Raw genomic sequence first — 14,961 nt, 5'->3', positions numbered from 1 at the left:
ATTCCTATATGGGATCCGAACCCGCAGTGGGAGCGTCGCTGCGCTCCCAGTGCCGCACTCTCCCAAGTGCGCCACGGGGTCGGCCCCAAGCTAAAAGGTTTGTGAGAACGTTTGTCCAGCATCATATCTGTAGCACTGAAACACATCTGGTGGTCAATAAATATTTAGTGAATTAATAATTTGGCCTCGTGGTGTTTGAGTGGCACTGTTTGAGATGGCCAAATCCAAATAGAATATCAGACTTTTGAAGTCCTTCCACTTCAAATTATTTCATTTTAGAGATAATTTTTCAGAACCAGTTACTCAGACAAAAGTGACTTATTTCGATATCTAAAGCACTTTATAAGATTCTCTGGAAAATCTAAAATCGTTCTGCTGTCCTAATATTTTATACTATAATCCTTTTAGAAAATAAAAGGCTTGGGTTATATACTAGAAAAATTTCTTTATTACATGTAAAACATTTTTGCTGTTACCTATGGTAAAGGATAAAAGAACAACTGCAAGGAAAAGGAACAGTCCTGAGAGTGCTTTAGTTGATATCTACCCACCCAACCCCAAGAGAAAAAGATAAAGATGAAGGCACTAAGATGCTAGTATGTGGCTAGTCCCTTCACTAACCCAATCAGTCCAAACAGATAACCCATTTGACATATTCAAACAACTCTTTGAGTCACTGAGTCATTATTTGACCATGCCAATTGTTAAAATGATGTGGAGATTAATCAACAGAGCTGCCACTTGACAATTTCCCCCAAGGTGGCTGTGAAGAGGACATTATTGGTTGTGATGAGTAATCCTGTGTCTTTACATAATCCCAGATGCAAGTCCACAAATACTGAGGCATAGCCTGTATGCCACTAAAAATAGCAAAAGTTTCAGGGCTGGAGACATTGTCAACCACGCTGTCATGACCATCTATGGCTCCAGGACTCAGTGGTGGGGGAACAATATTTGACCGATGACCCTGGCAGAAGGAGCCTGTGAGTACTTCAGCCTCAAACACATAGATCAGCTTATGTGTTGTGGACGTTTTCTTGACCTCGTCTGCTAGGTTTTTGAGGTTCTTGGTAAAGTATATGCCAGCTCCATATTTTGGGTCTGATAAAAGAAAGAAATCAAAAAGATTATTATGATCTAGTAAATGATATTGCCTATTTGGGTACTAATATGTATTTCTAGTCCTCCAAATAATCACCTTCACCTGGTCCCGAGTTCCTATGTCTGTAGCAAAGGCACTCAAAGTTGTTCCCTCGAGACAAATTATCACTGATATCATCAACATGATAATAGTTTACATTCGAATATAACATTAGAGTTTATAGATACATCAGTAGTTTTCAAAGCATTTTTATATTGATTAGATTCAATTAATCTGTGGTTTGGGTAAGATGAAAAATCTGAGATTCAGAGAGGTTAATATTCAAGTCAACATTATCAACTAAGCAGCCGACAGAGAAAGTATAATGGAAGGAAGGTTGTTTCTCTTAGAACACTGACCAACTTCTGCAAGTTACAAACAGGGATAAAACTCTAGAACTCTTAAGAACACAGCTTGAAGGGCTGGCAGTTAGCTCAGTAGTTTAGAACACGATGCTATAACACCAAGGTCAGGGGTTCGGATCCCCATGCTGGCCAGCCACCAAAAACCAAACAAAAGAATACAGCTTGAAAATAGCATCTAATAAGAAAAGGCAGAGTATCTCCTAAACTCATGAACAGAATTATAAGAAAAATATGTCAAAATAAGGGGAATTTGAGCATATAAAATTTCCTTGTGCCTGCTTCATTATTTGGAAAGAGCAACTGTGGATTTGGAGAAATATACATTTTGGTCACTAGGGGAGTATTCTGTAATGTGGGGCAGTAATAGGTTGTCAGTTCTCACCATGGTCTGCCACAATACCTCACAAAGAATCTCCACATACTTTTAATCTAGGTCCATGCTCACCAGGCAATTTTTCACCCATCAGGCATTCTGGGGACTGTGATACTAAGGAGGATGTGCCCTATTCCAACCACTGGAAATGAATATTCTCCATTCTGGCATATTGTTTATGATCTGTATTATCTTCTTTAGAGTATTAAAAACATTCAGGAGGCTGAGGGCCAAATTCTGGACCTGAAGGAATCCCTGTTCAATGTCCTTTCTAACCTTACTTAGAGGGGAAAAAAAATGAAAACTAATTTGAGATCATATGCTCCATTCTTTTCTTCCTTTCTTTCTTCTTTCCTTCCCTCCCTCTTTCTTATTTTATTTTATTTTTTTTGTCCTTTTTGAGACCGGCCGCACCGCGCTCAGCCAGTGAGTGCCGTGAGTGCACCGGCCATCCCTATATAGGATCCGAACCCGCAGCGGGAGCGCAGCTGTGCTCCCAGCGCCGAACCCTCCCGAGTGTGCCACGGGCTCGGTCCCCCTCCCTCTTTCTTTACATTTACGTGGTACTTAACCAACACTGTTTTAGGCTCTAGAGCAGCACTAAATAGTAGAAATGGAACATGAGCCACATAGGTAATTTTAAATTTTCTAGTGGTCATATTTAAAAAGGTAAAAAGAAACAGGTGAGATTAATATATTTATTTAACCCATTAGATTCAAAATGTCACTTCAACATGTAATAAATATAAAAATTATTAAAGATTTTACATTTTTTCCTTTTATAGTAGGTCTTTGAAATCCAGTGTGTATTTTATACTTAACAGCACATCTCAATTCAGATTAGCTGCACTTCAAGCACTCAGAAGCCACATATGGCTTATGGCTACTGTGTCAAATGGTGCAGCTCTACAGATTCAAAAATGACTAAGATATGATCCCTGTTCTCAAAAGTTCACAAAAGGAACTCCCCAGATGGAAACAGAGAAGATATAGTACAATTTTATGTGGCAAGGTAATATTTTGAGATAAAAATCAAAAATTTTCTTTCCCAGGAGTTTCTTCTTGCTCTTTGTTCCTCCACCCCTTCAGTTCTTGCTAGTACAATTTTATGTGGCAAGGTAATATTTTGAGATAAAAATAAAAAATTTTCTTTCCCAGGAGTTTCTTCTTGCTCTTTGTTCCTCCACCCCTTCAGTTCTTGCTATTTTATTACCTCAAGGGCAAAAAAGATAAAGATTAGAACAAATCCAATTGAATATACATACATACACATATCTATAATATATGTATGTATAATATATATGTGAGTATGTATACGTGTGTGAATATACACTAGGGTACTTCAAAAAGTTCATGGAAAAATTTGTGTTATCATTCAATTCTGTTTTCTCACAAACTTTTGAAGTATCCTTGTATATATGATATATATGATGTATATTATTATTTAATATATGATATATAATTATTAAATTCAGAAAAGGAGAATATGGTCTTGAAATTCTAGCTTTTAGAGTAAGGTTTTATGAGAGGTAAAGGGCTTTTTGAACTTAAGGCTAAAAGCCTGAAGGATTCAGAGTATGGAGTTTTTACCATAAATGATAGAGGAGAAAATAAGATATTGTAAGAGAAAATAAGATATCTAGCACAGGGCCTAATCAAAGAATGTGCTTAATAAATACTTGTGGAATGAATGAATGAACCCAATAAGAAACTGCAAGTATGTAGGCTCCTTCCTGCTGCATTCAACCAAGTCCTACAAACAAGAAATTAAGTCAGAACTGGCTAGAATGCAAACTTAGATAGAAAATAGAAGATAAAGTTTTGTTAACGGAAGCCTGCTCTTCCTGTGAGTGGACATCTAAATTGACTTAGAAGATTTAGAGTCCTAAGATTTGGGACACTGCAGGGCTGAAAAAGCCAAGAACTTTTATACTCCAAATGAAGAGAGCTTCAACGGTTATAGTACTGGTGTCTCCTGGGCTTGTCTAGCACTGTCTGTTGACAGTTCTCACCAGCTCGCAGTGTGAGTCCATTGGCACAGTTCACACTATGGGTAGTGTTTCCCACTGAGTCTATTGTCTGAACTGCCTCAAGGCAGTGGCTGTTAAGCTAAGGGATAGGGAGATGGGCAGAGCACAGAGGCCAGTAGGTAAAAGACCAAAATCTTGAGGCTTAAAAACTTTATGGAGACAAGACCTTTGACTGGGTTATAAAGACACAAACTTGACCAGATGCAAATAGGCCTCATGCCTGGTGAGTTTTTAATGGAACTGTATTACTACAGAAACCACAAATTTGGCTGCAACGGCCGAAGTGCATGCTAGCCTGTAAGGCAATCCATGGCACCCTGGTAAGGCAATGGGCCAAGGGCCAAGGTAAATGGCCAAGGGTCTCAGTACATGCAGAAGATTTTCCCAGAGTGCAAAGCAAGTATTATTCCACTCGCAGAATAGGGAGTTCTCATTATCCAGCAGCATGTGATGAGTGGTGTGGACCAGTGACTATTGTGTGTTTTCCTTCTCCCCTTTCAAAACCGGAATCTGGATTGCAGTTTTCCTGCTCCTTCTCATATCACTATTTAATGAGTATGTTGGGGCCATGCCTTGCCTTTGCTTTAAGAGAAAACTGTCTGAACTTGACGCTGATGATGAGACTGGATAAGACTTTGAGACTGTCTTCCTTGGGAGGATGGTGTGTGAATAGATGTTTTGGGAAGAAAGATGTTTATAGATGTTGGGTAGGCAATTAGCAGTGTCTGCCCCAATACTGAAAAGAAGGTAATTGCTAGATTTGGAAAATAGTAGGATAGTCATGCTCTTAGTGAGAGTAGTTTAAGTGGGTGTGGATTACAGAGAAGCCAGTTTAGGAGCAAATGAAAGTTGTAGATTTTTAAGACTTTGCTAAGGAAGGGACCATACTGATCATCACTTTACTGGTGATGCACCCTTGGGAATTCATTTATCTATTTTTACCCCTAGAAATTGTATATGTTCAATTTTTACAAGTATTACCTATGTTCTCACTGGGACAAAGAAAAGATGATTTCCAGACCCTTTCCTTTCTAGAAACCAAGAGTACTGGAATTGGCTCCACAGCAAGGATCATTCTACATATTTTGAAGCATAAAGATCAAGAGCCATATAGTTAATGGATTAGGTCAAATCACGCTGCACTGCTAGGAACCCCTCCATGATTGTTACTTAACTTCTGAGCATCCTTTGGAGAGATCTACAGCCAGAATTTTTCATCGGTGATTGAAGAGGAAAGGGGACAATATAGCAATTAAGTATGCAATATTTTTGTACAACTGAAAAGAGAAATGAAAGCTACACTTAGCACTCCTATGGCTGAGAAGAATCTTAAGATGTTATACACTTCACCTGCCAGATCATACCTAATTCATTCACTAACAGACTACAGGAAATAAAGAAGATGGGTGAGAAAAAAACCAACTTTCTTAAATTTAGGAAAATGCTGTTTTAATTAAGGGATGAGGATGGTTTGGTGGTATTGGTGATAATTTTGTTGAAATAAGGGGGGGGGAAATCCCCAAAGTGCACTCTGCAGATAAGACACAGAAACACAGAAATGAGAAAAACAGTGAACTGTATATCTTACTGCTCACACTTTTATCAACATAAAACACAACATCAACAAAATATATGGGGCTGGCCAGTTCACGCAATTAGTTAGAGTGCAGGTCAAGGGTTCGGATTCCCTTTTTTTTCAGCTGCCACCCACCTCCCCACCAAAAAAGAAAAAGAAAAAATGCAACCCTTTCCAAAAGACTCTACCTCTAAATCCTGGTCACAAATAATCTTCTCCCCATAGCAACAAATGCTATTCATGAGCCATTTGCTGATATCTAGTCACCAATTCCCACATAAAGCCCCAGATGATGAGGGGCTGACACCTACCACTGAGCACCGAGTACATTCTTTGAAAGCCAACTCTGCATACCACGTTGCAGAACTGGTGTGGGACTTGTTGAAACAATCTGCGGCTCACAGGTTTCCTACATGATCTCCCTTCCATCATTTTCTTCTTTCTTTGGAAGGCAGCCAAGAGAATCGCATTGTCTATCTTCTCCACCTATAACCAAGGAAGAGAAAAACTGAAAAAGAGACTAGAGAACTGCTTCATAAATTTTATGTTACACTGCTTCAAAACTAAAAGTGCTTATCTGCACATTACTTTGCATACAACTTGTTTTTCATAAAAAGTTGCATAAGAGTCTCTCATGCCCTCAATCCTCCCCTAGTTTAACTTCCATCTCTTCAAAATTCCCTGCCCCTCCTTTAATAAATTCATTTAATAAAAATTCACTGAGAAATCACTATGTGCCAGGCACTGGTAATGAAATGGTCAACAACACAGATGTAGTCTTAACCCATTTAAAGCTCAGTTTAGTGAAAGATAAAAATTGGTAAACAATTGCAATACAGTGTGACAAATGCTATTCCATTTCTTTTCTTTTGCTCAGAGATGGGCAGATAGCTCTTTCCTGGATCTTGAATCTGTGCCTCTGTACATCCTGACATCATTTCTACCTCCTGATTCCAAATGTGCCCCTTGTGCCTACCCTTCCCTGCCCTCTTTGCAGTCTTACTCCTTGGATTCCAGGTCAATGAGCAGTTGGCTTCGAGTCATCAGGAGGTGAGCCTTTTTTTTTTTTTTTTTTGGCTGTAAAACTAAATTAATAGCAAGATGAGCCTCCCCTTAATTCAGTATACCTTTATAACCTGCAAACCACATTTTGCAAATTGTTTCTCTTGATCCTGAAGTTCTGGACTTAAAGGCACTGTACATTTCAGAAATGTGATATTTTGTTTCATTTCATCCTGGTTTTTTGATTGCTGATCAGTCCATTGTCCTAAAAATGAGAAACACAAAACTTTGCCTCAATGCCCTGTAAGAGGGGGAAAGTTTGTAAAGAAATTTAATGAAGCAAATTCTAGAAATTTGGAGGAAGAGATTAGCCAGTTTAAATTGTATGCCTCATATTGTTTAGGACATGCAAGTAGAGCTCTAATACTATGAGAAGTCATGGGATAAAATAGAGGGGTAGTAAATTTGTCTCCCAATGATTTGGATCATGACACTGAGGGGATATGAGAAAAAAAAAATCATACATATATACGCCCTCCCCTACAATCAATAGTGTAATGATGATATATGATTGTGTTGCTCATCGGAAATGTTTGTATTTTTAGCCAGGATGCCTATCAACAAAAAGAGATGGAATGATTTGGATCATGACACTGAGGGGATATGAGAAAAAAAAAATCATACATATATACGCCCTCCCCTACAATCAATAGTGTAATGATGATATATGATTGTGTTGCTCATAGGAAATGTTTGTATTTTTAGCCAGGATGCCTATCAACAAAAAGAGATGGGCACAGAGAACATTAAGGGATGCTGGAAAACAATATATCATTTATACAACATTTAAGAATTTCCAAAGATATTTCTCATCTCTATCTCATTTGATCATTACAGCACCACCACCGAAATAATATAATTTTACAAATAAAGAAATCGAAGTTCAGAGAAGTTAAGTAACTTTCCCAGTATCACATAGCTAGTAAGTAAAGATCTAAGATTATAAATCTGGCTTTTACCAGTGCTTTCTGTAAGGGGACAAGGCAAATACTTGGAACAACTATCACTCATATAACACCCAACTGAGAAGAACAAAATTTGGAGATTAAGAGTCCATGGTGTCTTGTCTTTCCTCCATCCCTCCTTTCCTTTCCTTCCTTCTTTTCTTTTCTCCTTCCTCCCTTCCTTTTTTAAATTCAGGGGACAACCTGTTTTTGTCCAAGGGATCTCTTTATTGGACTAAATATATAAATGGACAAATGGAAACCCAAAATAGGCTTGTTTTCTCTTGGTTTCTTCTCAGTTTGACTTAAGACCATATATTAAAATGACTTAACCTCCAGTACATTATATAATTAAGTGGGCTCAATTTAACCACAAAAAGCAGATTATAGCTGTTGGTGGGAATGTAAACTACTGAAAACAGTGGGGAGGTTCCTCCAAAACTTAAAAACAGAATTCCCATATGATCCACCAACCCTACTACTGGGTATATATTCAAAGGAAATGAAATCAGTACGTCAAAGAGATATCTGTGCACCCATGTTTACTGCAGCACTATTCACTGTAGCCAACACGTGGAATCAACCTAAGTATCCATCAACAGATGAAAGGATAAAGAAAATGTGGTATATTTATACACTGGAATACTATTTAGCCATAAAAATGAATTAAATCCTTTCATTTGCAGCAACATGGATGGAACTGGAAGTCATGTGTTAAGTGAAATAAGCCAGGAACAGAAAGATAAACACTGCATGATCTCACTCATTTGTGGAATCTAAAAAAGTTGATTTTACTGAAGTAGAGAGTAGAATAATGGCTACCAGAGACTGGGAAGGGTAGGAGGGGAGAGGAGGATGGGGAGAGGTTGGTCAGTGGGTACAAAATTACAGTTAGGTACGAGGAATAAGTTATAGTGTTCCATTACACCATAGGGTGACTATAGTTAACAGCAATTTACTGTACATTTCAAAATAGCAAGAAGATTCTGAATGTTCTTAACACAAAGAAATGACAAATATCTGAGGTTATGAATATGCCAATTACCTTAATTTCATTATTATACATTGTATACCACGTATTAAAACATCACACTGTACCCCATAAGTATGAACAATATTATGCGTCAATTAAAAATAAATGAATTTTTTTAAAAAAGAAATGAGAGTAGAATAGGTTACGAGAGACTGGGAAAGGAGAGGGAGTTGAGGAGAGGTTGGTAAAAGGATACAAAATCACAAAGTTACAGTTAGATAGGAAGAATAAGTTCTGGTGCTCTAGGTTGACTACAGCTAATAGTATTGTGTTTTATATTTCAACATAGCCAGAAAAGAGGATCTTGAATGTTATAACCATGAAGAAATGCATTAGATAGGCTAACTATTCTGACTGGATCATTATACAATATATGCATGTATTGAACAAGAAACTGTACCCCATAAAAATGTACAATTTAAAAAATAAATAAATTCATTTAAAAAAAAAAGGGCAGGTGATAAATCCAGAGAAACTCACTAGAGGACCCAGTAAATCTGAGAAAGCAGGAAGGACAAAATTCCATAGCAGATGAGCTCCAAAGTCAGGAAACTTCAAAGGAAGAGACTAAATTAAATTTGGAGAACAATAGCTCACACTTATAAGGTATAATATTAGAGTTCAGTTCACATGAGTTCAACAAACATTTACTGAGCTCCTACTATATGCCAGCACTGGGCTGGGCAATGGAGACCCAAAAGTCCACCAACTTCTGCTGTCAGAAGTACTCACCAGGAAGGATAAAAGAGCAGCATAAAAGGGAGATATGCCTAACTTCTATATTTTTAAAATTTTATTGTTCTGATGGATATTTGATGTTCCCTATAATAATGCATTTCAAAATTATCTATTTTGTTGTTAATAAAGATAGTAACTAATTAAGAGAGGGTGAGTTTGCATGAAACTCTGAAACACTGCTGTGGAATAATATGCTTAGTCATCAACTACCAAAAATGCCATCTTTCAGTGGTACAAGGGACTTACGAGACTATAAATTTCCAATAGCTGGGAGAATGGGTCAACCTTATGAATGCAGTTAAAGTCACAAACTCTATAGGAGATCAATGTTTCTTTGTCTCCTGTTCTCCTCCTGAGCTGACTCTTGTGTGTTTAAATATCCACATTCATGACAGTTCAAAAACTAAGTAGAAATCGTAATCTTGGTTCTCATGCTTATGTATTATTTTTACCCATGTTTTTTGACACTGGGTTTTCTGTGGAATGTGGCTACAACATTTGTTGCAAACTCCCACTCACTTTGACCATTTCTTCCTGAATTATTTTTGTAAACACATGATGAAAATAAGTTGTCCTTGAAAATTTGCATTCGAATTTTTGGACCTCTTAATAAACCCATTCTCCACATTACAACCAGGGATCTTTCTAAAACACAAATCTGATCTTATCTTTGCTTAAAATCCTTCAAGGTTCCCTATTTGTTTCAATAAAAATTCTGACGTCTTGCATAATTATGAAAATCTCTTTCTATGACTGGCTAACTTCCACTTGTTTGTCAGTTCTCCATTTATGACACCTCCTGTGAGAAGCCTTCCCTGACCTTGCAAGTCTAGGTCAGGGGACTCTCCTAGGTGCTCCCACAGTACTTTTACTCTCCTCTATCATAACTAACCTGCTTGCTTGTCAGTATTCCCAATTAGACTTTGAGCAGGAACAATGTCCATCTTGTTTATCACTGTATCCCCTGTACCTAGCACAATGCTTGACACATATCACAGGTGCAATATGCATTAGTTGAACAAATGAATGACATAATACTCTGTCTCCACGGTAGCATTTTGAATGGTGTAATTTCCTAGTTAGCTCTAGGGCTCTGTTAAAGGGATCTCTCCAGACCCAGATTTCCAGTTATCCTGATGAGTTTAGCCCCACTGAATGGGAGATACTTGAGTGTACCTCAGGGTACCAGTGAATAATTTCTTTGGTGAGAGGCTCTTAGTAATTGTAGGGTTCCTAATGCTGTCAGCAGCAAATAAATGCACTGAGCAAATAAAACTCAGTAAAAGAAATAAATCAGGTGGAATGTGTCTACATTTGAATGCTCCATCTGTAGAATTAAAGATGTACTTTTGTACTTTTTCCCCAGGGCCTGGGCTTGGGTTTTACCCTAAGTTTTCCACGTAATTGCCTCTTTTAAGCAATCTATATCATCATAAGTAAATCCAATCAAGTGTGTGTGTGTGCATATGTATTTTCACTTACTGATAAATAACCCTGATGGCAGAAAGAGAGCCAAAAATGGTTCATAAAAGTGTATGACAACACAGAACCAGAATGGTTCGCCCTCTCCTCTCCCATTTTATCTCTTACCAACATACATGCGTGCATGCTCATACCCAAAAGAAGGAAGAGTTGGGAGAGCTGGTTTTTTAACTTAACAGAAAGTTACTCACCTGACAAGATCCAAAGGCCTTGCTCCCTTTTTCTTGCCACTTCCTCCTGAACTTCACACAGCATACATTCAATGTTCATAACCACCTCAAGGAGGTCAGCACGGGCTCCTTTAATCTCTAAATTTGCCTTTCCCGGACTGATATTCTCTGAGATAAAGACACTTGAGGTTTCCTGAAGCTGAGACAAAATGTCATGTTCCTTTTTCCCAAGGTAGAGAATATGATTATTCTCAATGATGTGGTGGTCCTGGAGGGTCAGTATCCTTTGGATCCATGCACTGGCCTCAAACATCTCTTCTTTGTTGAGTCCCATCAGGTTGATGGCAGGCGATCCATCTTCAAGCCCATTTTCCCTTTTCTCCTCTTTTACCCACTGGGGGACTGAAACAACTATCATAAGCAACCACAGAAGGCTGGTGGGTTTTAAAACAGTGCAGAACAAAACACCATGACCAGTGTTTACTCCAAGGATATTGTCACTGTTATCAGCAGTAGCAGCTCCAATTAAGTACCTATCTCTGAGAAGTGTGCTGGGTATAAATGCACGGTTTACATTCTCCTTGAGTACATACAGTTTAGCTTAAAAGGGGTTGGCTTTATTATATCTTGCCTCTGCTGTGTTGCCTTTGTCAATTCACAGATGAGTTCACCTTGTGATCTCACCCTGGATGTTAACCGTTATTTCCTGCTGAAAGGGATTTTCCTTAACCTCTTGTTACTACTAGCAACAAACATCCCTGAAAGCCATAGCGCTTAAAGAGTGAAAATTCTTTTTACAAAAAAAACAAACATATATTTCTAATTACAAAGATAATACATGTTTACTATTGAAAAATTGGAAAATTATCAAAGTAAACAAAAGGAAGAAATACCCATAATTCCACTACCTGGGATTCCTTATTATATCTTGTCTGTGTGTGACAGGACATTATGGATCTCTTACTGTTTAAAGGATGGATCTGGGCATCACCCCTCCCCATCTTCACAACAAGCATTTTGGAGCTTAGTTGCTGCTGCTGCTGCTGCTGTTGCTGCTGGGACACAGTATATCCTAGCAGAAAAGAAAATGGGACCCAGTTCTGACCTACCCTCATGTTCCCCACTCCACAAGAGGTAAAGATGTTATATAAATATATATAATAAAAGAAGAAAACTCCCTGATGAATTAGGGTGACTCTGAACCCAAACTGCAAAACAAGGGGCAGTGGACCAGGTAAGAAAGAATTCATAGGTGAAGTAATATCTAAAATATATAAAGAATCCCCTCGAATAATTAAGAAAAAAACAGCCAACCCAGTTGGGAAAAAAAATTCACAGAAAAGGAAACAAATGACCCATATATATGTGAAAAGATGTTTATCTTCATTGGTAATCAGGGAAATGAAAAATCACCCACCAGATTGGCAAAAATTCTTAACTCTGACAATATCAAGTGTTGGAAAGGATGCAGAGCAACTGGAAATCCTATATATTCATGACAGATATAAAACTAGAACAACCACTTGTATAATTCAAAGAAACTTTCGCACTTGTATATCAGGAGATGTGTACAAGAATGTTCCAACTCTTGTTGGTGACAGCAAAAAACTAGAAATAACCCAAATATCCTTCAACAATGAACAATTATTGTAGCAATGAAAAGGAATAAACTTGGACTCATGAATGAGTCTCAGAAACATATTTTGAGGGGAAAAAGTACATTGAGAACTTGTGTTCTAGGCAGTGTCCCAAGTGCTTTACATGTATTATTTTATTCAATCCTCACAACCCTAAGAGATAGGTACTGTTAGTACTCCCATCTTATACACGAGGAAACTGATTCAGAGAATCATGGTTATAGGACTAGTAAGTGGTGGCTGTGAAGCTAACAGGTGTGGGTGTCTAGCCCCATCCAGTGCTCACACAGTCTGCCTCCCAGTAGTGATCCCAGGACAACGGTGGTAATTAGCATCTTTCTCCTGATATTGTAGTTGGGTGGTACCAGGAGCTATGAAAAAGTACTAGGACACACCTAGTAATAAGAGGGGAAGGATGGTCTCCCTTTGAGTAAAACTAAAAGCCAATGTTTTGGGCAACAGTAAGAAGTGACAGGGGGTTTTTAATTGGAGCATACTTTTTTTTTCCCCCTTTAACTCTTGTTCTGCCTAGAAGCTTATATTACTTTTTAGGAGAAAATAAAAACAACACCTGGTGATATTTCACCTATCCATCATTACCAGGAGAGAATAATTGTTCTTCTTAATAACTCAATTGTTCAAATCACTAAAGGATAGTCTTCTAGCACCAAAACACACTTAATTTGAACTAGTTATTAGCTAAATAGTTCTAGTGGGAATACACTTCTCTGCCTTCCTAAATAGTTTAACCTTTCCTCAATAATCTGAGATGATCATCATTAATCATTATTAATGTCAATTATTGTCCTGTGCTATATAATTCCTTTACAAAGGTACTCAAGAATTACTAAATAGTGACACTTGCCCCTAATATTTCAGATTAGTGACATATAGACCTTTGTATGCTCCTTTTCTATATTATCCTCACCTAAAACTCTTACCTAGCTTACCTTATCTAGCTACCTGTACTCCCTGCAGTTCCCCAAACACACACTGCATTTGTTCGCTCCTATGGGTTTTCTTCACCATGGGTGCCCTCACACACACATACCAGCTCTGACTATTGAAGATCTTGCCATCCTCAAAGCCCAGCTTGGAACCATTTTCATCCACGAAGCCATTCTTGACCCCTTCCAGTCAGAAGGAATCTCTCCCTCCTCTGGGCCACCTGGGGAGTTTGTTCATTCTCATTGACTATTTATCTCCTAGCATTTGATTAATGCTTTACAATTACAGAACATCTTTACATATAAAATCTCCAATTATCCTCACAATGGACTGTTATTATCATTTTTACAAATAAATAAACAGGCTCATAAGAAACACAGTCCCAGACCAGAACTTTTAAAGTTCCCCGTTCTTCATTTCCAGCACTACTGTGCCACTGGACATTCCATCTCAGTCCACTCAAACCCTACTAAAAGGAATGGATTAGAGAACAAACTCAATCCTTCTCCAACCCCCAACAACCAGGACTGGTTTAGTCCAGTGATCCCAAACCTGGCTCAGTAGCAAAAGTGACTAGGTAGCATTAAAAATAGACACGCTTGGCCCAAACCCAGAGTTCCTTTATCACAATCCGTAGAGTTGTGGCCTATGCACATCTGTGTATTTGTGTTTGTTTTTTAAAATTTCCATCATGATCACAGTGATTACTCAGGCTTGAGTAGCATTGGGCTAACCCATTTATCTAGGATTACTGAGATGTGTTTTCTATAATTACTAATGAGTAACCCCAGTTATATTTTCAGAGCAGAAAGGGTGCTTGGCTTAGCCATCTTATGGAGGGCAGAGCTTTTAAAAATAAATGTATAGACATGTATTTGTGAATGAACTACCCACACTGTGGATTATCTACTGCAACTTAGTCTCCCTCTGTTATATCACCAAACTGGACTGAGCAAGAATAATATCAGGGTCAGGTATAGAGCAGGTTGGTATCCAAACAGGGGCACAATGAACTATATTTGGCTTATTTATTCTTCTTCTCCCTTCTGTTAATTCAGATGATCAAGAACAGAATGAACCTATGCTGGAAGCCTCTACATGTAGGCCTGTGAATTTCTTACTTACAACTCTTATTGTTGAGATCCAGCATCTTGGATTTCTTTACCATTTCAGCACTGAAAGCCTACAAGAAGCAAAAACATAGCAGAGAGTTATAAGCAAGGCTTATAGCCGTTATCAAAATCTCTCTCTCTACCTGCACACACAGCACTTGACCTCAGCCATCCACTCTGTCAGTCCCCATTCCGACTGCCACAAATATAAAGCAACCTTTAGGAAAGTCCTAGGGTAGAGCATCACAATCTATTAGACTATGTAGGGGAAACAAGTATAGGAAAAAAGAAAAAAAATATGATATTTACAAAAAGAACACTATATTTCAAGGCAAAATATAATCTTCATT

The 14,961-nt window shown here is 38.1% G+C and overlaps 1 protein-coding gene across 1 annotated transcript in view; it reads right to left on the bottom strand.

Moving 5' to 3' along the window:
* Positions 1-696: 696 nt before the first annotated feature.
* Positions 697-14,961, bottom strand: part of PARP9 (poly (ADP-ribose) polymerase family, member 9) — a 31,577-nt gene continuing 17,312 nt past the window's right edge. Inside the window, exons 7-11 of the mRNA XM_008585158.1 lie at positions 14,625-14,682; positions 10,936-11,316; positions 6,613-6,752; positions 5,797-5,971; positions 697-1,101 (exon numbers count right to left, since the gene is read on the bottom strand). Of these exons, the coding sequence (XP_008583380.1) occupies positions 722-1,101; positions 5,797-5,971; positions 6,613-6,752; positions 10,936-11,316; positions 14,625-14,682 (1,134 nt within the window). The 3' untranslated portion in view covers positions 697-721. The remainder of the gene's footprint in view (positions 1,102-5,796; positions 5,972-6,612; positions 6,753-10,935; positions 11,317-14,624; positions 14,683-14,961) is intronic.

This window comes from Galeopterus variegatus, unplaced genomic scaffold (assembly GCF_000696425.1).
Source record: "Galeopterus variegatus unplaced genomic scaffold, G_variegatus-3.0.2 Scaffold3473, whole genome shotgun sequence".
In the NCBI taxonomy this organism is placed as follows: domain Eukaryota; kingdom Metazoa; phylum Chordata; class Mammalia; order Dermoptera; family Cynocephalidae; genus Galeopterus; species Galeopterus variegatus.
The sequence above is the reverse complement of the archived record's forward strand: the minus strand, read 5'-3'. Positions and strand labels throughout refer to the sequence as shown.